Source organism: Malaya genurostris, chromosome 2 (assembly GCF_030247185.1).
Source record: "Malaya genurostris strain Urasoe2022 chromosome 2, Malgen_1.1, whole genome shotgun sequence".
Taxonomy (NCBI): domain Eukaryota; kingdom Metazoa; phylum Arthropoda; class Insecta; order Diptera; family Culicidae; genus Malaya; species Malaya genurostris.
Window position 1 is genome coordinate 322509608 of NC_080571.1, and position 22688 is coordinate 322532295.

The 22688-nt window shown below is 35.3% G+C and overlaps 1 protein-coding gene across 19 annotated transcripts in view; it reads left to right on the forward strand.

The window, feature by feature from the left end:
• Nucleotides 1-22688, forward strand: part of LOC131431327 (uncharacterized) — an 84904-nt gene that overhangs the window by 40414 nt on the left and 21802 nt on the right. For all 19 annotated transcript variants that reach the window (XM_058596970.1, XM_058596962.1, XM_058596964.1 and 16 more), the window contains one exon: nt 3553-3665. In XM_058596970.1, coding sequence (XP_058452953.1) covers nt 3553-3665 — 113 coding nt within the window. The remainder of the gene's footprint in view (nt 1-3552; nt 3666-22688) is intronic.

Consider the following 22688-nt stretch of genomic DNA (forward strand, 5'->3'; position numbering starts at 1 on the left):
TTGTTGAAAGTTGAGCTGGGCGGAACGAATTCATAGTGAACCGCACCACGATAATCGATGAAAATAGTCCTAGAATGATCTACCGGTTTTTGGAAATTTTTGACCAAACAAATGTTGTTGGTTTTAATATGGCTTGGTCCCCGTACGCTTTCTGCACAATTCACAGTGTTTCCGCAGTGCTTGTTTCATTTGAGACCTATTTAAATCCATCTAGTGGCATGATGATACCTGTCTCAATAAACTCATGTTTTCATAAATATTACTAAGAGATTCTTCAAAAGAAGAACAAAAAGGCGGGTGGGTAATGTCAGAGATATAACTGGATGTCGTGAACACGAAAACAACTGACATGTTCCTTAACACTTCCGAACATCAATTAGTTGATCAATTGTATGAATTATGCAAGCATTCCCCTTTTCCACATTTTTCGCAAAAACAAAGAAGGCATCACTTGATCTCGATTACTGTGAATTTCACACAGCGAAAAGTGCACAAATCTAACCAAACTGTTCTAGATTTGCACTAAACTGAGGATATTTACCTTCGATTTGCGAACAACAAATCTTAATAGTTCTTTAGAAAACTTTTAGAGCCATTAGAACGGCTGATTTTGTGTAATGCTCTCCACCGTTGTTTTTTTCACCAATGCTAATGACTGGCAGCTGTGACGTAATCGTTCTTGTCGACAGCGAAACTAGTTGTGCAGATGACACAAAACATATCTGCTCGCAGTGGCGATAGAATCCAAACTGATTCAATTTTTGTTAAGAGGTTTCTTTTTACGCGATTTCGTTTGTAGCTTTTTTACTAATGGGCGGTCCTAACGGCTATAAAAATAGCCGCATACAGAATTTGAATGTCGATTATTTCCTTTTGGATTTGCATAATTTATTGAAAGAAACTATCAATATGCTGAAGGGATTCGTTTCTAGCATTCAGAAGGGTCAAATTGTGGAACTCACTGCGATATTAAGCACTGTTCGGAACTTTTTTCTCGAACGATTTGTTGTACATCAGCAGATATTTTGTTCTCTTCCTCTAGAACGCTTACTAATTGGCTGGTGTTGACATGGATCAAATGAGACAGGTTTTTCAATAGTGTTCTATTGAAATACATCAATGCTTTTTCTATACACGCTTAAGTTGAAAAATTTCGATTCTATTGGTAGTTGGATTATATAAATCCTTCCACAGATCACTGAGCTATGAGCTTTAAAAATACGAGAAAGGCAAACGCGCCTCATGAATTATCCTCTTTGATACTCGTTTATACCAAATATTTCAGAAAAGTTTAATTTTGAATTATTTGAGATTATGTCACACAACTGAATATTTTATCATAAAATTGTGATCATATTTCCGATGGCATGTAGCAAAAACTATGTTGATTCGTCAGATACAACAAGATATATTCACGATCAAAAACTTATCACTTTCTCAGAGGGTAAATTTTGAAAAGGCACCTCATAGTAAAGTAAGTCGTATTCACGACAAAAAGTCGGTTTGAGCATACGCTAGCATAACCTTTCCAATTTATAAAAAGGTTTGAGCCAAGTTTGTAGGAATTCTTCGTTTTCTTTTGCATTTTCTCTCCCCATGACGGTATAAATTTTCAACTTGTTCACTTCACTCTGTTGTTCCTAAACCGGAAGTCTAATACGAACAAAAGTGAGCAGTTTATGAGACCGTAAAACCCCTTGAGTATGAGTTTGTGAAAATCAACTAAGACGTATCCGTGAAAATGAAGTTTTGGCATTTTCGACCACAGTTTCCGGAACCGGGAACTGGGAACCGGCATAGCTGAAATCGGTTTGTTTGATTAGCAAACAAGCACAACCTATAAATTGAAATAATTTCGAGGCAAATTTAGAAGAATTTCCCCGTTTTTTGCATTTTCGCTCTAAATGACGGGTTGCAATTTTATACGCACTTAACCCTGTATATCCGGAACCGGAGGTCGGATCCGGACGAAATTCTAATAATACTTATCATATGAATGAAAGTTGAGCCAATTGAGCCAATTTGTTCTGATATCAAAAACATTTTTTTGCTCACTTATTGAGAAAAAAATTTGAACGCGTTTTGCTGAAAACCAATTTTTCGGAGTCCGTGAACACGATCCTGCAAAATCTACTGAACCGATTCTTTTTAAACTTGGAACATACTTTTCTGGTCTAAAAAGATATATTTCGCTGTTCATTGAAGCAGTGGTGATGAAGGGTTTCGAAATCTTATCGCAGCTACAAATTGCTTGCCAGACCATCGCTTTCTACCAAATTTTTCGACTTCAGTCGATGTCTCGGACTGGTTTAACACTTGCCCTTCTCGCACCGTATAATATTGTGGTCCGGCAAGGATTTGTAATTGAGTTTCACGTAGGTTTCGTCGTCCATGCTTATGCAGTTAAAAATTCCAGCAAGAATCGTATTGTACAGCTTTCGAACCCTCGGCCTGATCGATGCTTCTTGTTTCGGACTACGTTTTGATTGTTTTTGCTTCTTATATGTTCGAAGATTCAAACGTTCTTTAGCACGAAGAAGATTTGACTTCGAAGTGCCCACTTTTTTGGCAACATCTCGAACTGAAAATTGCTTCTTTTGCTCGATCACCTTCAGTATACGTTTATCCAACTAAGGGTTAGCAGGACCTTTTTGCTATCTTTCTCAGTGACAGTCCGCGTTCTGTGCACCATTTGTACACAATTTTTCGACGTTGTTCTGCTGAAAGTCTACGCATTTAGAAACAAACTAATGAAAACGAATTAAATACTGCACAAGTGGTTAGAGAAGAGTGTAAACAACAGGACGCAGCCATAAAAATCGACAGATTCTGAACCATTGCGAAATGGCAGTGGTTTTTGGTTGCGTCCATACTTTCTGGGACAGTCTTTATTTACTTGAATTTCATACAGAGAAGTAACAGGAGCGCAGTAGCGAACACATAAAAGTGTTTAAACCAGCCCGGTGGAAAGGTGTCGCTCGATCGTAGTCAAAATATCTTCTCAGCAGAGGGCAGGTTCAAACGTTGCGCAAACCTCTGCATTCCTGTTACTTCCATAAATCAAATTCATGCTAAATAATACAAAGTATCATTCGAACATACTACTGTGGGCAAAAAATAGTAAGACTTTGTTCATAATTTCAAAACTTATTCTTCCAAATCTATTTCGTCCCCCTCAAAGTAATCCCCTACTTCGGTCCCAATGCACTTGTGCTTTCTAAATTTTCTAAAAATAATAATTTTTCTTTGTATTTTATTAAAATAAAAATTTCAAAAATTTTCAAGCCAATCTTGGGCCTGTGGGATGGACTCGTGTCTCTTAGCAGTATAAGATAAGAAAAGATAAAGGTCCATAACTTCTAGAATGTTGTTCCGATAGGCTTGTAAATTTGACAAAACATTCTTGACATGTTTAACTATAAGAAAATACAGAACAAAATAAATGATTTTTCAAAACTGTTAATTGATTGAAAATAATAACCTGCGCAGTGTAAATTTTTAAGATACACATTGAAATAATTTGATCATTATATTTATGTTTATTACTTCCAGATATGACAACCTGGACATCGATACGATTCTATCGAGTAATAGACTGGTGAACAACTATGTTGACTGCTTGCTCAGTAGAAAGCCTTGTCCCCCGGAAGGAAAGGATTTGAAGAGTAAGTACTGTTTTGCACTCAATAAATTTTGTAGCCATCCCGATCAGATGGGAATAACAGAATAATAACAACTGGAGTAATTTATTTCAGAAATATTTTGTAACGAATTTTGAAATATTTCTGGCTGGTAAGCTGTTAAAATAACAAAAATCATAACAAAAAAGACTCTAGCGGGAACAAAATCGTAACAGATTTTGAAACGTTTGTATCACAATTATTATTGAATTTGATATAACTACAGAAGTCCGAAAGCAGGAATTTATAACAATAGTTGTAATAAATTAGATAGCAAATTTAACACAGAAAAATTATATCACAGTCAACTTTTAGCATCGTTTCAATCCAAAATTGTTGAATGATTTTTTTTTATTAATTGAAAAATTTATTTAGGGATCTGATTTCTTCTTTTAGTTTTTTGAAATTCTGATCATTATTGTTCGATATAAAGCAACGGAAGAACTCATTTTTTCTAATAATGAACGTTGTCATGAGTCTTGCAAATGAAAATTAAACATCATAACTGATTTTGTTATTATATTGTTATCATACGTTTTAACTTTCAACAGTTTTCATTTGTTGAATATCTCAAAATAACACAAATTGTTATACATATCAACTGTTGATATACTTGTGTTATGATTAAGTTATGTGAATCTGATCGGAATGCATACTGTGCCTAGTGAGGCATCCCGCAATAAATAACACTCAGCTAATTGTGAGCGAAAAGCGAGCAGAAAGATTAAATCGCCGTACTGTATTAAATCATCAACCAGGAAGGCATTATGTCGTGACTATCGCTATCGATCGGGTATTTGTTCTCTTTTAGATGGGATACACTATTCAAATAAAACAATGATGCTGTCTGGGAACATGAGTCTAAGGTCTGGTTCACTACATTCGATCGTATTGTTTTTTTTTTTAAATAAAGCAGTTTTCCTTGTGGTCTTAATTGGAATGACAACTTTCACTATTTTGTACCACTGGATTCTAGTTTATTAATTTTATTTAACGTCACTACACGTTTACAGAAGTCACTAAACTTTCACAGAAGTACAGCTAACGTCATGATACATATACGCGTATTTCGGAATGTTATTTACATTTACATCCTTTTTTCATTGTATCGGTTTTATCACAAACGAGTGAAAGTGTTCAAATAATTCTACAAACTGTTCTAGTTAAATTTAGTTGTTTGGAATGTTTTAACACCGATTTACTGGTTGATGATAAAGAAAATATGCTTATCAATGACTAATCTAATGACTGTTTGCGTGTTTGTGACAAAAATATTCTAAGTAGATTAGCTAATTGACCATATAACTCGAAAAACTAGATAATAGTGGCCTAAGGATGCTGAATTATAGCTCACTCCAATTTCTCATAGCTGGCTGGACAGATTGACGTTAACTTAATCATAATAATAATCATCAATACCCAAATTCGGTATCCGCCATTACATGCTAACAATAAGCGACGTTGCAGAAACAGGGACGAAATTTGTGAAATCGTAATAATACTATCAGATCTTTTTAGTTAAGGGGCGGGTAGGGTCTAACACTTTCGAAAAATCATTTTGTTTTCTTTGTATTTTATTATAGTAAAACATCTCAAGAATATTCTGTGACATTTTCAAGCCTATCGGAACAAAGCCAAGTTATGGGGCTTCATCTTTGCCGATCTCATACTGCGATGAAGTAAGAGCTCGGCACATAGGCCCAAGACTTCTGCTTCGATTGACTTAAAAACTTGACAAAACATTCTTGAAATGTTTCATTATGACGTATTATAAAAGAAAATATATGAATTTTTGAAAATATTAGACCCTACGGGATCCCTTGAGTAATAAATTGTTTCCATTGATTTTATAAACAAAACACTTTAAACGCGTTTTTCTCGAAAGCAGGTTTTGAAAGTCCGTGTCCATCGTCATTCAAAAACTACTGCACCAATTTTTATAAAATTTTGCGCACACTTTCTACATATAAAAAACCAAACCCCAACGTTTTCCTTTTTGTTGTTTGTTACTTTGGGGTGGTTTTACAACTACAAAATGGTGAATTTTTTCGTGAAAAATCGCAGTTTTCTCTTTGAACAACCACCAAAAATTCAATAAAATAAAAAAAAAATCAAACAGAAACGTTGGGGTCTAGAAAAACTTCTACTCTAACTATGCTGCTTTCAGTTGTTCACTTCGGATTAGTCTGCGCTGAGATACAGTGGACACCGCAAATCGTAATTTTTAAGAAGCGTCCTCAAAAATACCTCTTCACCGACTCATTTCTCCTACCCAGTGCTTTAGCGGAAAAAAGGGTCTAGAGCGAGAAGACTAGTGTGTTATTGTCTGATGAACAGAGTAGATGTTTGGATAAAGGGTACCGGTCATAAGGCGGCTAGAATTTAGATCATTGTTCGATGTACACTAACTAACTCGGTGCTATTGTAGAACTGTATCTACCACAGCTCAGGGTGGCGGAAATGGCAAAACGCGTTTTTTAAAATGTCGTTATTTCACGTGAATACGTCTCACTTTACTTTGAAGCGCCTTTTTAAAATTTACTCTCTGGAAAGATGATAAGCTTTTGATCGTGAATATCTCTTGTTGTATCTAACGTATAAACATATTTTTTGCTGCATGCCATCGGAAACATAATCAGCAATTTATGATAATTCAAAATCTAAGAGGAAAATTCATGACGGGTGTTTGCCTTTCTCATACCCGCGACGTCAGTTTTGAGGTTCTGCAATAGAGCAATTCCAGAAATACTTAGCAGATCATCTGACTCGACCTGCTCCGATTTGGATGAAACTTTGCACATGGCTTCAGTATGACAAACCATAATTTTTGAACCGATGATGAGGTCAATCCGACTCACGACTGATTTTTAAAAAAGGCGTATGTATTCTTGCATATCATGAAAATTGCCTTGTTCAAATCTTTGTAACTCGGAAATCGTTAATTGTACAAAAATGGCGTTCATGCCTATCGATTGGGAAGATGGGGTAAAACACACCCCGAGGCATAATGCACCTTTTGCTTTTCTCGAAAGTTACCAATTTTTTTCACTGAAATTTTAATGAAACTGAAAGTCCGCCATAACAACAGATTACTATAAAATTTTGGTAGCGATGGTTTATATCATATCTGGAAATAATAAAAAAAAACCAATTATGTCACTGTTATAAGTAATTTTTGATGTTTGTACACAGATAAAAATATTTTGTGATTTTACATTTATTTTCATGCACATATTTGGAGCAGGCAATTGAATGGAAATTTACATTACAAAACGAAGCGGTTTGTAAATATACAGTCTTGTTCAATGAAAAACTAAATGAATTTCAATGTAATTTTAAATCAAACATGGTTTTAAATTAGATTTTCGCTTCAACTGATGTCTATTTCATAGTACTATCGGTTTACATGTCGTGTAAGTTTCATCTTTTCTTTCTGTGTACCATAGTAATTTTGTAGGATGAGGAAGATGATTTTAATTATGTAACCAGTGAACTTCTTTGCAAATCATTAGGGTTTCTAAAATTAGTTCTAATGCAAACGATGGTATTAGCAATTTTATAGAAAAATCGTCAAATTTATCGTCTCATATTTTTGGGGGCAAAACGACCCGAATTGTGTGAGGCAAAATGCTCAAGAATTCGCTTACAAAAATTATGCATAAGTTATAAATTTAATGAATAATGGTGAACAATCTACCGCCTGGCAAATATTTCGTCAACGAAAAGTCAAAAGCTTTCTTTAAATATGAAGAAGAAGTTTTATGAGGGTGCATATTGCCCTGTGGTTGTCATGAGCTTTAATCCGTTGTTTTGATGGATATTTACCCGTTGTTTAAGATCATCCTGCCTCTATGTTCAGATAATCGTTACATCGCGTAATTTAAAATGTATATTTTTCATGTGTTCCACGATCGGGCGTCATGCCCCGCATATATTTCGATACACAATTTTTAAGGGTTTTGGAAAATAAGATATTTGATGTATTTTCCAATGCATTCAGCGAGTATTTGTACGTAATTTTGAGAAATCATGATTACGGAAGATAAACATGCATGAAACTCTTCCGTGTTATTCTTTATAGTTAAGATATAGCTACATTTCGTTAGGGGGTGCGTTTTACCCAATCTACCCCTAATTGTTTTACTCATCGCTTTTAGTAATAGTATACATATTTTAATAACCTTCATCCTGTAATTCCGTAACCGGAAGTCAGATCCAGATGAAACTTTGAAGCTTTATATAGGACTATGAGACCTTTCATTTGAATTAAATCGGTCGCGCCATCTTTGAGTGAAGAGATGAAATAATTTGACATTGTAATTTTTACGCTAATCACCCTATAATTCCGGAACCGAAAGTCGGATCTAAATGAAATTCAGGTACTTTGTATAAGACATTTATACCTTTTATTTGAATCTTAGTTTGTGAGAATCGGTGGAGCCAACTCTGAGAAAATTAGTGCACTTGTTTTCAATTTTTTGCACATATCATCCTGCAATTTCGGAACCAGAAGTCGGAATCGCATAAAATTCAGGAACTTTGTATAGGATTACAAGATGTTTCATTTGAATCTAAGTTTATGAAAATCGGTTCAGCCATCTCTGAGGAAAGTGAGTGCAAAAAAATGTTACATACATACACACACATACACACATACAGCCTTTTGCGTATTCGAGGAACTGAGTCGAATAGTATATGACACTCGGCCCTCCGGGCCTTGGTTCAAAAGTCGCTTTTCATAGTGATTGCATAACCTTTGTATATGAGAAAGGTAAAAATGCATTTTTTACATAATTTATATCTTCAGCAAAAATACTGGAAATATTTGTTTCTTCAAACTTTCAAAAACTAACTTTCGCTTAATTTTCTTTAATTCGAAATCGGTACTACCCCCTTATTATAATAACGATGTCACTTACAAATGAAGCGCTATATAATCTTGTGGAACTTTTTCGAAGATACGTAAGTTCTTAAAAATCAATGGAAGTCAGTACAGACTTTTGACCGTTCAGTTCCGGATCACTGTGCGATGTGGCGAAACTGCATTAGTCAATATGCGCTTGACTAACCGATAAGTACCAAAAATATTACTTGCCCATGTTTGTTCAGATTTTCTTCGTCATAAACAGTTGATACATTACACATCCACCCACAATTAAATTGGTGTGGATTTAGTATTCAGTAGTAAGAACTATCAATTAAAAACTTTACTTGGATCTACAAAAGACCATACAGGTACTTGAGAAAATCCGGAATGTATAAGATTTCGTGTTCCTATTACGATGAAAAATGCATTGGACAAACAAAACGAACACCAAACATCCTTTCAAGAAGCACAAGTATCTAAAACTTCTAAGGAATTAGAAAAGGGATTGTCATAGCAATTCAAGTCTAAAGCTTTAATTGAATTTCATGAATTTACGACGAATTATATAAAAAATTTAAGATTAATTTATAACTCTTGGAAACTAGACATAGCTGAAAATTTAGAACTATGTAAAAACAAATTTAACTCTTTATTAAACCCTAACCAAAGAAATAAATTCTCCTGGCTATTCAAGTTACTACTTAACTAAAAAGAATGATAATAAATAAATATTCTCAGTTGCTAACTACTATTAACTTTGCAAATTCAGTTACCGGTAAGCAGTGTTGGGAAAAGATAAAAATTTTGAAAATCGCGACTGAAATTTTTCAGATTTTCAAACAAAAAAATAATGATCATCAGAAAACTCACTGCAGAAAAATTCAGTACTGATTTACTGAAAACTCGATTCTCCCTGGAACTGATTTCACACGGCAAAAAAATCAGTTGTGAAAATTTCACTAACGAACATTCTTTTCGATAGTATTCAAGAGAAAAGTTCGCACATTAAATACATCTGATATGATTCCCGATCAGAAGATTTTTGAGAAATGAATTTTCTTCGCCGTTATATCTCAACCCTTTGCAGAATATATGTTGAATTATCGAGCTGAAGTAGATCGCCCGTAGTTGCACTTCGTGATTGACCGAATGAGTGGAAATGTACAATGAACCAAGAAAATGAAGCTTGGGAGAAGCAAATCATTTTCCTTGTACATACCCACTCACTCCTAACTTTTTATTAAATGATCAATAATGACGCTGGCTACGACCAAAGGCTGTGCTACTTAGGGAAAGGAAGGAATGTTAGTCCGATACTTGTTGTTTCTAGAGACCGCGGGTACCACTGTATCTCCACGAGCATCACGCGGGATAGGAGATTTGTTAGTAGGGAGGGAAAGCGAACCGGATATGTTTTGGTAAACAATATGATCTAGACAAAACATGATTTTCGATACTCAGGAGAAATATAATAAGTAAGAAAAATATAAAAGGAACGATCTCACCAGTATCCCTTTTCTCCTGCTCACTCTTCTGTCAGCAACGCGAGATGAAACACGATCACTGAAAGAATAAAATAAAAACACTCGCGAATGGGTCCGCTGCAGACCAATCCTAGACCTTCAGTTTGAATGACACGATCGACTTGTAAACTTTCACACATTCCATAGAAATCCGACAGCACCGACAATGACATACAGACGGCGCTTCGATCGGTTAACAGGTTAACATCATTGAATTTTGGGGCGGCAAATTCACAGTATCCGCCGCTTGATAAATATTATTCAATAAATAGCACTCTAACTACTAAACACATACTTGTCACACCTGCACTATCACTCAAAATAACTATTTCTACCAAATTTTTAACTATACGTATTGAACAACGCATTGAAATTATACTTTTTTGAGAGCAGCACCAGGACACCGCATCGCACTCCCAGTGATGCCAACTCTCCCTCCCAGAATATATGATGAATTATTGATGATCAGAAACTGAACCATTCTAAAAATGTTCACTAGTAGATCAATAGTGGTGACCTATTGGAAATCTCTTTGGCAAAAGCAATAGCAATAAGTGCTGATAACAATATTTATAATGATAATGAAAACGTCAATAGAAAACAATCACAGCGCATATTATGCAGGTGATAAAAAAATATTTGTCAATTTAGCTTGAATATCATACGCAGAAGTAACACCTACTGTGTGTTCGAGACATGCTGACAATGCTGCGCTCCTGTTATTTCTATAAATCAAATTCAGCCTAAATAGCGTTTTATTCGGTTAAATCTGAATAGTGCAGTGTCATCAACTAGCTGCACGGGCAAAATTCCGATTCTAGAAATGAGCAAAACGAGTCATGATTTGAGGAAAATAATATATTTCCATGTTATGATAATACACCATGATTAAAATTTCTCGGATCATGATACATTCGGGCTGATTTCGATGAAATTTAAACGTAACAAACTTGAGGTTGTTGGGTATAGCTTCAGGCGTGTTTCTGCTACGATAGAGATTTTTGCAACATAAATTCAGGCGTTATGTGTGATTTTTGCAACGATGGTCAGTTTTGCAATATAAATTCAATGAAAAGCACGACGAACTTCTTTTAAAATGAAAATATTCTGTTTTTGAAAAACGACGACGCAAGAGATAACGTGTTTACTTGCGTTCATTACTTCAGTTTTGATTTTGTGTTTCAGAATTTAAACACTTAAACGAACTGCATGAAAAAACACGAGTGAATCAAACCTCTAAAAAACGCTATGTCGAGTTCTTGCAAAACAAATCGTCTTATTTATAATATTTAGGTGAATCAATACAGATTGTGTTGTTATATCTTCGAAACAAATTAATCAAAGTGGTTGAACAAAATATTTTTGTGATTATCGTTAGATGGTGTTCCAAATTCACAATCGAATTAAACGCTAGCTCTCGGAATGTTATTGTATCAACAACGATCACATCAAATATCTAAGAATACATTCAAACAAAATGTAACATTAATGTTTGTCAAATGAAAAGTGTAGCCGTGCTTAGTCTCTTATGATGTCAATTTTCGGTTCATTATCTTTATTTTTATGTTATGTTGGTAAAACAACACGATTATTAAATAACATGCTTCAGGATCAAGAAAACATTTTCAGTAGGTCTTGCTTTTCAATGTCTCCTTTTTGCTTTACCATTAATATATTAATCTATCACATCACTTGAGGCAGAGGGTTTAAAGTGATATCCGGGTAGAAAATTAGAGTTACGAGCTTTGAAAGAAATGAATCTTCAAGTAACGCATTTTCGAACCATGATTAATTTTCATGGGAGAAGAGTTATTGCTCATGATTTCATGATAAGTTAAAATGATTGGTTTCATGATTTTCTAATCATAACAGCAGTAACGGATCGCTTTCCGTGTGGAATTAAAGCAGCATTTCGTCGCTATAATCCATGTTTGGACTGTACAGGGTCCGCCATGTAACTTTTTTTTAAACATGCAATAAAACACATACGGTTCATCCGACTTCAAAATTTATTTTTTCATATTAAAGTACAATCCTTCCGGTTAATTGTTGAATATAATTTCATTCAAATGACTGCCTCGGCTGGCCTTGCAGTACGCCATACGGTCGGTCCAGTTTTTTAGTACATTTTTGATTGTATGCAGCTTTATTTCAGCTATGGTTGCACGAATGTTGTCCTTCGAGGCTTGAATTGTCTCTGTCTTGTCCACATAACACTTATCTTTGACAGCCTCCCCAAAGATAATAGTCTAACGGTGTCAAATCACAGCTCCAAGGCGGCCAAACGACATCCGAATTTCGATTGATAATTCGATCTTCGAAGACTGTGCGCAGAAGGTCGATCGTAGCTTTGGCTGTGTGGCACGGAGCGCCGTCTTGTTGGAACCAAATGGTGTTCCTCTTCAAGTAACGGGAATAACCAATTGCTAATCATGGCGCGGTAGCGTTCGCCATTGACCGTGGCGGCGGCTCCTGCCTCATTTTCGAAGAAAAATTGCCCAATGCTGCCGCCAGACCAAAATCCGCACCAAACCGTCACTCTCTGAGGATGCATCGGCTTCTCCATGATAACGTGCGGGTTTTCCGTCCCCCAGATGCGACAATTTGCTTATTAACATACCCGCCGTGATGAAAATGTGCCTCATCCGAGAAGATGATTTTTTGGCAAAAATCGGCGTCTTCTTCAAAGTAAAACTGCACTGTTTTCACGCGTTCCTCAAACGTATACACAATCATTTTCGTTCAGCGGAAGGATAAAACTAAGTTTCTGTCAAATCAGAAGTGACATTAAGTTTACAAATGTCGAAATAATCACTAGTTCAAAAAAAATGGTAGATGGCGGACCCTATAGAAAAAAAAAATGTTGTTTATGTTGACTCAGTTGTGAATTTATTCAGTAGAGATTTTTTTATTAGTGAAAACATAATAATTAAGTCTTGCACGAATCTTTTTGGTGTCGAACTGAAGCGTACTGGAAATTTAGTATAGCGTTCAGCGATAGTGCTGTGAGTGAAACTTCGTCATGAAGTATCGCTGACACAAAAAAACACTTGTAAACTTCGAGGCTCAGAGTTTTGTGGATGTTTGTTTCATGAATGACAATCTCGGAAGTGATTTTTTCAGTTTTTTTAGAGAATCTAATCTCTTGAACTGATTTTTTCACGAATGATTTTTTTCTGATCTTGATTTTCCCAACACAGCCGGTAATAAAAATTAATGATTCATCTACAAAAATGATGATCTGCAAAAATAATGATTCAGTACAAAAAAGGCAGCATCTCACTTTTCCTACAACACACTAAGAATCGATACACTGAGAAGGTAGTGTCATTATATTATATCTCGTGACATTAGCGGCAAAATAGTAAAGATTTTATAGTGGAATGAAATGGAATTGACTTTATTTTAAAGCGGTCTGTTTACGGTTCCTGATGGATGAATCAAAGTAAGATGGTCGAAAGCAGCGAAACAAGCTCAATTGGAATAATTTCATGTAAATCTGAATTTCACCACCATCGAACATATAGATTTATGTTCTGCTAAAAAAACAAGATTGAGGAATAAAATTAGTTGTGTGAAGTTTTAAACCGCCCGACAAATAAAATCGAACGATACAACAAATTAAGAAGTTTAGATGAATTATTGTGCGTTTGTTCAATACATCCTTGTTCGGGTTCCACATCATTTTCTGGCGTGTTATTGTTAGCTCACGGCTGTTGTTTACATCAAGTGTACTTCTTCGTTTCTAAGTAAGTAATCTGATAGCGTTCGTAACATCAATCATCTGTCGACCATTGCTTCATTATCGATAAAATATATAAACTATTTACAAGAACCGCGAACTTGAGCTCGTCACTCGGAGCTACCCTACTTAGCAGTCTAATAATTATACACATAATTTTCCACGCTTGCCTAATTCTTGCTAATTACATTTGCTGATTTTGGTGGCTCTGCTCCTCCCCGATTGTGCGGTAAAGAAGGGTTTGGTATGTCAGTGAGCTGTAACTAGATTCCAGGCCAGATCAGTGGTTCCAACATACCTGTACTTTTGCCGGTAGTGTTATTCCATGCTCTTTGCCAATTTGTGGAACACAGTAAAATATTTAAACCCAACCTTCGCTATCATATGAATCTGGCACAAACAACGTGCTGCGTTCGTCGACACGCACTGCGACTTGGAGGATGGAGGGAGGAAAGGTTGCGCTGAGTTGGTGTAAAGTGAGAATTTAATTAAGTTAATCCAAGAACAATGAAATGTGCGACTTGAAAGAACATTCTTCTTGAAACTTATCTTGCCTGCTGGTATAGAATAATTACACAACACTTGGCATCGTTTTGTGAAGCTGTTGGAAAGCACACCCTCATACCTTAAGGTTAACAATGCATATGAAGCTTGCATTTGAAAGCCGTCCAATGTTATTCCTTTACTTGAGCTACTTGCATGATTTGAACCAGATTCAGTCCTTGTAATAATTTTCAGTGGGTCTTGCGCAACTTTCAACAGGGGGTAAGTCGGCAATACTATTTTCGATTGATCGATGATGTTCGTTCGAACTCGAATTGAAGGAATTCGACTATACTACGTAGAGACAATAACATAATCTCGTATAAAGTCTCTCATTCACCGTTCATTTCCTTCTTCTTATATGTCAGTAAATTCACGGCCAAATAAAAAAAATACATCAGTCACGATCGATTCGGATTCCCGTTAGCAAATTAAGCTGCACCTTCCGGTGTCTGTCGTAGGCCCAGGTCAGGTGTCGTGCGAGATATCAGATCGTTTAACTTTTTTTTCTATTTTGCATGCGTCTCATTGTTTCATTAAGCGATTTTGTAAAAACCGGGCTCCACCGATTATTTCTCCGATAAGTCCCATGCATTGAACAATGAACTAGGGAAACACTTCACTGCAGCCAATACCCCCTTAACGGTATTCAGTTGAACGCTGCATCTGTGATGATCGTTGTAATTTATGCTGCATTGCCAGACAGAGTGTGAGTACTTGAAAAAACTTGTATTGATTATTGTAAACGAGCCATTTGGCTTATTTTTGGCGGGTAGGGTATAACACATTCGAAAAATAATTTATTTTTCTATGTATTTTCTTATATTGAAACAATTCAAGAATATTCTGTGAAATTTTCAAGTCTATCGGCTATAAATTCAGCAAGTTATGGGCCTTTATCTTTGCTTATATCATATTGCGAAAAAGTAAGAGCTCGGCGCACATTTGTTTCAATTTTGTTTCAATTGACTTAAAATCTGGACAGAACACTCTTGAAATGTTTCATTATAACAAAATACAAAAGAGAGACCTTTTTCAATCCTAGTGGTGTAATGATGCCTTCCTCATATTACATATATTTCAAAACATCACTAGAAGATTCTGTGAAGATTTTTTGTTCAAACTTGAATAAAATCAAAAACTTTCTCTTCGATATAAACTACCATCACCTTTTTAATTTGTGAACAGTTATGTCAAGTTAATATAGATTTTAATGTGGCAACCCTGCACGCTTACAAATTTGAACAAAGCACACTGTCTGCTAGGCGGTGGTGTTTTCTTCTTCCTTATCAGCATGTACCGATGCGTACCGGTTTAGCATAATTTTGTATGACAGTTTGAAGGTTTTGATATTGCACAGTATCTTTTAAGATACTGAGAGCTTTGATTTGATTCATGATTTGTGAAGATCGGTTTAACGGTTGCTGCGAAATCGAAGTGAGTTTCGTTTTTGGAGCTTTTCTTCACTATTACCGGTGCGTTCGGAAGCGGAAACTGTGCACTAGTAGTCCCAAAGTAGATTTATATATCCACCGACTCACAGGACAGGTCTGCCAACTAGATGAATTTACCAGTAAAGTCCATAAAAATGTGCACCTCGTTTCGTTATCGCTTCTAAAAAAATACTCATGAATTTTAAAATTTTTACTAATCGCACTATAATACCGAAACCGGTAGTCGGATCTGGATCAACTTTGCGGGGACTTTTCAAATAATTTCAAGACCTTTAATTTGACACTTGGTTTGTAACAATCGATTTAGAAATATCCGATAAAATTGAGTTCCTCATAGCTTTGCACATATTATCTTGTAATTCCGGAACTGGAATCTGAGATTGTAAAAATTGGTTCAGCCATTTCTGAGAAAATCGAGTGACATTTTTGTCACATACACACGCATACATACACACACACACACACACACACATACACACATACACACACATACTGACATTTTCTCAGTTCGTCAAGCTGAGTCGAATGGTATATGACATCCGGCCTGAGTCGAATGGTATATGACTCCGGGCCTCGATTCAAAAGTAGATATAAAATATGCTTTCTGCCTTTCTCATATAGAAAGTTTATGCAATCACTGTGAAAACCGACTTTTGAACCGAGGACCGGAGGGCCGAATGTCATATACCATTCGACTCAGTTCGTCGAGTACGCAAAATGTATGTGTAGTGTGTGTTTGTGTATGTGTAGTGTGTGTTTGTGTTTGTGTGTGTGTGTGTGTGTGTGTGTGTGTGTGTGTGTGTGTGTGTGTGTGTGTGTGTGTGTGTGTGTGTGTGTGTGTGTGTGTGTGTGTGTGTGTGTGTGTGTGTGTGCGTATGTGTGTATGTAACGTTTTTTTTGCACTAACTTTTCTCGGAGATGGCTCAATCGATTTTAACAAACTTAAATTCAAATGAAAGGTCTTGTGGTCCCATACAAAATTCCTGAATATTATTTGGATCCGACTTCAGGTTCCGGAGTTATGAAAATATGTGTTCTAATTTTTCTCATAGATGGCGCGATCGATTTTTACAAACTTAGATTCAAATGAAAGGTCCTGTGGTCAAAATCGACCTCAAATCTTCTCCAATCGATAGTTTTATCAGTAGACGGTCAAACGGTTATTCTTTTAAGAATCGAAGAAAATTATTTTGAAGAATACCACACTATTATATATGATAGTATGATTTATATGAGAAATGCATCATTACACCACTAGGTGGATTAAAACAGGTTTTTGAGAATGTTAGAGCCGACGGACTCCTTAGAGTGATGAATTGTTTCGATTTTATAGACAAAAAACTTTGAACGCGTTTTTCTCGAAATCATATTTTGAAAGTCCGTGTCCATCTTCATTCAAAAACTACTGTACCATTTTTTTTTTAAATTTTACACACACTTTGTACATATAAAAGTACGGGTGTGTAATGTCAGAGACATAACTGGATGTCGTGAATACGAATAAAACTGACACGATTTCTTCATACTTTCGAATTGATAGTTGATCGATTGTGTGAATTGTGAAACTTTCCCCCTTTTCACTACTACAATTTTAAACAATTTTTGACGTCGATTATCTCATTTCGGATTTGCATATTTCATTGAAAGATGATCAAGCAATCTATCAAGATGCTGTATAGGATTCATTTCTGCCTTTTAGAAGAAAAAAATTGTGGAATTCTCTACGACATTTGGCACAGTTCGGAACATTTTTCTCGAACGATCTTCGCACAGCGAAAAGTCCACGAAGCAAATGAAATTATTTTGGCTTTATACTAAACTGAAGATTTTTTCTTTAGATGTGCAAAGAAGAAATCTTAATAGTTCCTTAGATAACATTCAGAGCCATTAGAACGGCTGATTTTATATAATGTTGTCCACTTTTCGTTTTCTTTCTCTCCAATGCAAACGACCAGAAGCTCTGTTGCATGATGCAATCGCTCTTGTTTGAGTTGAAACTAGCTAGCTTTGCGTACAAACCGCAAGACATCCGCTCGCAGTGCCACATTATGCTAAATGGGTTTAATGTAATGCGTCTTCTTGCCTTGACGACCGGAAGCAAATGAGAACTATGACCTGAGCGTTTGAGGTTTTTAACCACGCAGAAGGTGCGCTCCCCGATCTTGCTGTTTGAATGCGTCTTCTCGCCCCGACGTCTGCTTCCATCCAACGCACAAGATGAAATGATCGATTTTCGACCACGGTTCCTCTTTCATAACGTTCAGTTGAAGATATCTGCCTGACTGCCTCAAAATCGTCGTCCTTGCGCGAAAAACCCAAGCTTAAGACCATCGTCCAAGTACCATGCGCGCGGGTGGTTTTGGGAAATTTTCGATGGAAATTTTGAAAAATTTCCCAAAACCGAAAACATACAACCCTTCGAAATACTTTTATCTATCTACAGGGAGAAAATGGCTGGAAAATTCGGAGGATTTTTCGAGTCTAAAATAGCTCTGAAAAATGAGTGTTTTTGTAATCTTTCACAATTATCTGGAAAAATAATGCGATGACATAATTTTTTTTAAATAAACCTTATGATGGCTACAAAGATTACATTTGGACACATTTTTGGAAACGAAATCGGTTATATGAAATTCGTTGATTTTCCATGAAAAGCATGAAAAGGTTTTCCAAAAATGTATCCGAAAGTGATCCTTGTTGCCAGCATAAGATTTTTTGGAAAGAAAAAAATTTCATACCATCGAATTTTTTTTTTCAAATAATTGTGAAAAATCACTAAAAAGCTCATTTTTTCAGTGCTATTTTTGATAAGACTCGGAAAATCATCCGAATTTTCCATCCATTTTCACCCTGCAGATAGATAAAAGCTTTTCAAAGGTCTGTATGTTTTTGGTTTTGACTAATTTTTCAAAATTTCCATCGAAAATTTCCTAAAACCAGAGTTTTTCGCGTTGTTTTCAAATTTCGAGAAAACTTAATTTTTGAGTTGTTTGTTGTTATCTCACACTGTTCAAAATATTATCCTGAATTCCTGATCATATTTTTGATGAAATAGTGAAAGAATTGTGTTACTGCCATTAATACAAGTCGAGATATTCAAGATTAAGATCTAGAAAAGCATCTACTCTAGGTTCCAAACTACTTGTTTTTTAACCAGATCCGTCTTGTAGAAATTTCACATAAATTTATCGGGCTTATTGGGTTCTGAGAATCGATGAACAAATAGACTTATTTCAGTTTAACCTGTATTCAGTTTTCGATCTCGGTTGGCACCCAAAAATTTTATTTGGACTGCACAACGATTTCTCCAAGATGGCTACACTGATGTCGTTTGATGCCAAACCTAATCCAGTTTCCACCCTCACTGCTGTCAAACCGTTTGTTTGAAGCTAGTTTCGAACCTAGGTTCGAACCTAGTTTCAACGTTCTTGAACTGAAAAAAATCGAGGCATTTTCGAACCGTATTATATAACCATTTATATCAGGTTTGCTCAAATCCCCGTTGCTAAGTGCGAAACCAGCACAGTTTCGTGAAAAGTGTTTGTTTGATGAAACTACCCTGGGTCAGTTTCAGTGTTCTCAAGCGAAAACGACATAAGAAAATTTTGACACAAGGAAATAAAAGTAAGCTAAGCTCTTCTCTCTAGGGTAAGGGCTCCCTATTTCATCTGAGCTCCTATTTCCATCTCATGCGTTCAACTCATTACTTTGAGCATGAATAATATCTTAGAACGTACCTAAACCAAACTGTGAAATGTTTAAAAATGAATATTTAAGCTATTGTCACAGTTTTCCATTGGAAGAAATGATTTTAAATTCTTCTGTGATCGATTTTTTCATTTAAAACAAACTCACTTTTGATTTAGGACACATTTTCGTCTTAAGATTTACAGTTCGTCATGTTTCTGAATATCTAATAAACGATTCGTCTCAAAACATGATCACTGTTTTGCACAATTACACTAATTTTGAATGCTGGATGACTTCATAATTAGTAATGTTCACTTGCCACTTGTTTAATTAACGATTAAAAACTTTAAAAACTACCCGACAAGCAATAAAAGTCTTCAAAAATATGAGATGAAAGCTTTTCACTTGGTTCACTTTATTGCGCTTTGTTTTCATCTCATTATTTTCGCAAAGTTGCTAGGTTTTCTCATAATGTTACAGAACAAAATTGTTTTTCTTCTTCAAATTATCATCAACAAGTGATTTTTTTTGGTATCCGTGACATTAGTTTAATTATCTTATTGATATTTATATTTCAATAAAACTATTTCGGCTTCAGATATTAACAGAAAGAGCGTGTTAAATACTAATGAAATAACCATTGTGGCAAATCTAGTAGCACTGGTTTCTTTCCGCTATATGTCAACATAACGCTGTTAAGGGTGTGTGTTTCATCGGCTGTGCACAGAGATGCCAGATATTTTCACAGAAAATATGTATTGCCTTGCATAAAAAGTCTATATCTGCTCTATCTGTTTTCACTAATAAAATCATGTTAAAAGATAATTCTTCATATCTGCGAAGATTTCCATTTTAACATGCGATTTGTCCGTTGATTACTGAACTTTCAAAGAATTACTGCAATCAAATACTAATAGATACTCAGAGAGAAAAGTCTAACTTTTTACTTCTCACTTCTTATGAACCTGTATTACATTTAGGAAATCTGTATAAAATCTGTACTCTGATATAAATCAGTATGCGAACGCAAAAATCTGTACAATACAGATAAATCTGTATTAATGGCATCTCTGGCTTTGGATTTTGTTTTTAGAAGGGCTAATGCCTAAATAAAAACAATTCCTTTTTTGTTTTGTTTTTAAGTTTAGCAAAAAAAACAGTAAAATTTTAAATTTAAAACGATAGGTAACGAAAACGACCCAAAAAATTTTAAACGTCGAAATAGTTTAAAACTGGTTCTAAAAATATCGTGTATTATCTTATAGTTGGCATCAAGCCATTTTTAAGAAAAATTCGAACATTTTGAACCTGAGAGTGTAATAGTGGAATGTTTTGTTTCGATTGCTGTCGCAATTACTAATTAATAGGATGAATAAAGGACCAACGATAGGATGAACGAAAATCCTTTGAGTTGGAATTAGGAGCAGAGTAGTGAACATATCAGAAGTGTTTTTAGTTGATTTTTGAACATTATTTTAATTTCCAAGGATTGTGAATCCATTCTCCATGTGAAGCAAAGCGAATTAAGCAGGAATATGAAAAAAATCATAGTGATTTTAGTGGCTAACTCAGGTTTTTAAGGTAACGTCCTTACAAATGAGATGAAATAGGGAGCCCTTACCCTACTTGTTTCAATTTCATTGCAAAATCTAGGCGCACGAACTAAACGTGCCTACTTTGATGCATGTGCTGCTCAAATCTATCCAGTAAGAGCCGATTCAGCAACTTGATGTATTATATGGGCGATCTAGAATAGAACTTACACTGAAACAAACGTATCCCCAGCCAGCCGTTCTAGTTTTATTTATTCGAACAGTTCTACGGTTAAATTTAAAACTGGTATACACTACCGTTTTATTTTGTACTTTTGAAACACGAGTAAAACGCTGCCGAGGCTGCCAGTTTTTCTTGTTATAATTTTCAGATTCAAATTTTAAAACTGACATAAATTCTGCATCTAGAACTGCAATACTCCTGAACATGCCCTAATGCTTCAAATTGCAAGTTCGGTTATTCATTTGAACTCAATCGTTTTGATGTGGAACACATCTTTATTGTCTATATAGGGATGCAAATTAGAAACTCAAGGAAAATACACGTAGAAATGTGGTCAGGTTTCAAACACTTACAGTTCAGTGTATTTTGAATCAATTATTAATATTATTTCATTATTTGATTGGAAATATTTCTAAGATTCGATTTGAATGTATCAAGCCACGTATTTTTAATTATACATGATTGAAATTCATGCATCTATGCATGCCATAGAGAACGGTTCTGAAGGAGTAAGCGATATATCAAAGGGAAAGCTTCACTTTGATTAGTCAATCGGTGCAGAAGCGAAGCTGTTAGAAGCACGCGAATCTATAAATATAAGCGAAATTTTAGCTAACGTTTCAGTCCTATGCGTAGCATGCTAGAGGTAGGGTGTTGGTTGTTGCTAGACAGCAAGACAAAAAGTGCCATAAAACGATTTGAAGTTTTAATTTTTATGCTCTGATCTTGTGTCATGCAAGCTTGGATGAAATTCCATGTTATGTCGTTTCGCCTGAGAAATTGACAACTACCCCAGGGTAAATTCGATTGATAATGAGAAAAAATTTATCGCTTCAACCGAAATCGCAGAATGGTAGAGAAACTTAACGCTATAAAACGCTTGCACACAAAACTTGAACACTAGCTTGACGAAGAGAAGCTTTAATATCAAAATTCGTATCGCAAGTATGTACAAAGATATAATTGCATACATTTGGGATGTTGGTGTAATTTCGTCGGCTATAAAACAAACAATGTTCGGTGTTGGTTTCTAATCGAGATAAATCTAGGCAAACTCTCGTGCAATAGCGGATTCAAAAGTGTGACGATTGATTGAACTGTTTGATTGTAGATCATTAGAAATTTTGGTTGCCTTGTTCCACATGAATAGCTCGAACAACCACATGGGGTTGATTCTTGTAGTTTTTAATTGGCCCAGACACGATTATTGATTATTACGATCTTGTAAGTGCTTGAAATAAGTTCCATGCAAAGATAATTTTTTTTTTTCATAAATACGTTTATTTCTTAAGGCAGTTTACATAAGTTTTTCTTCGTCGTAGCATCACTTTTACATAATATTCTTATCCTAATTTAATTCTAACATAGTCACAACGTTTTGCATTTATTAAAACATATTCTCTTATTACTTAA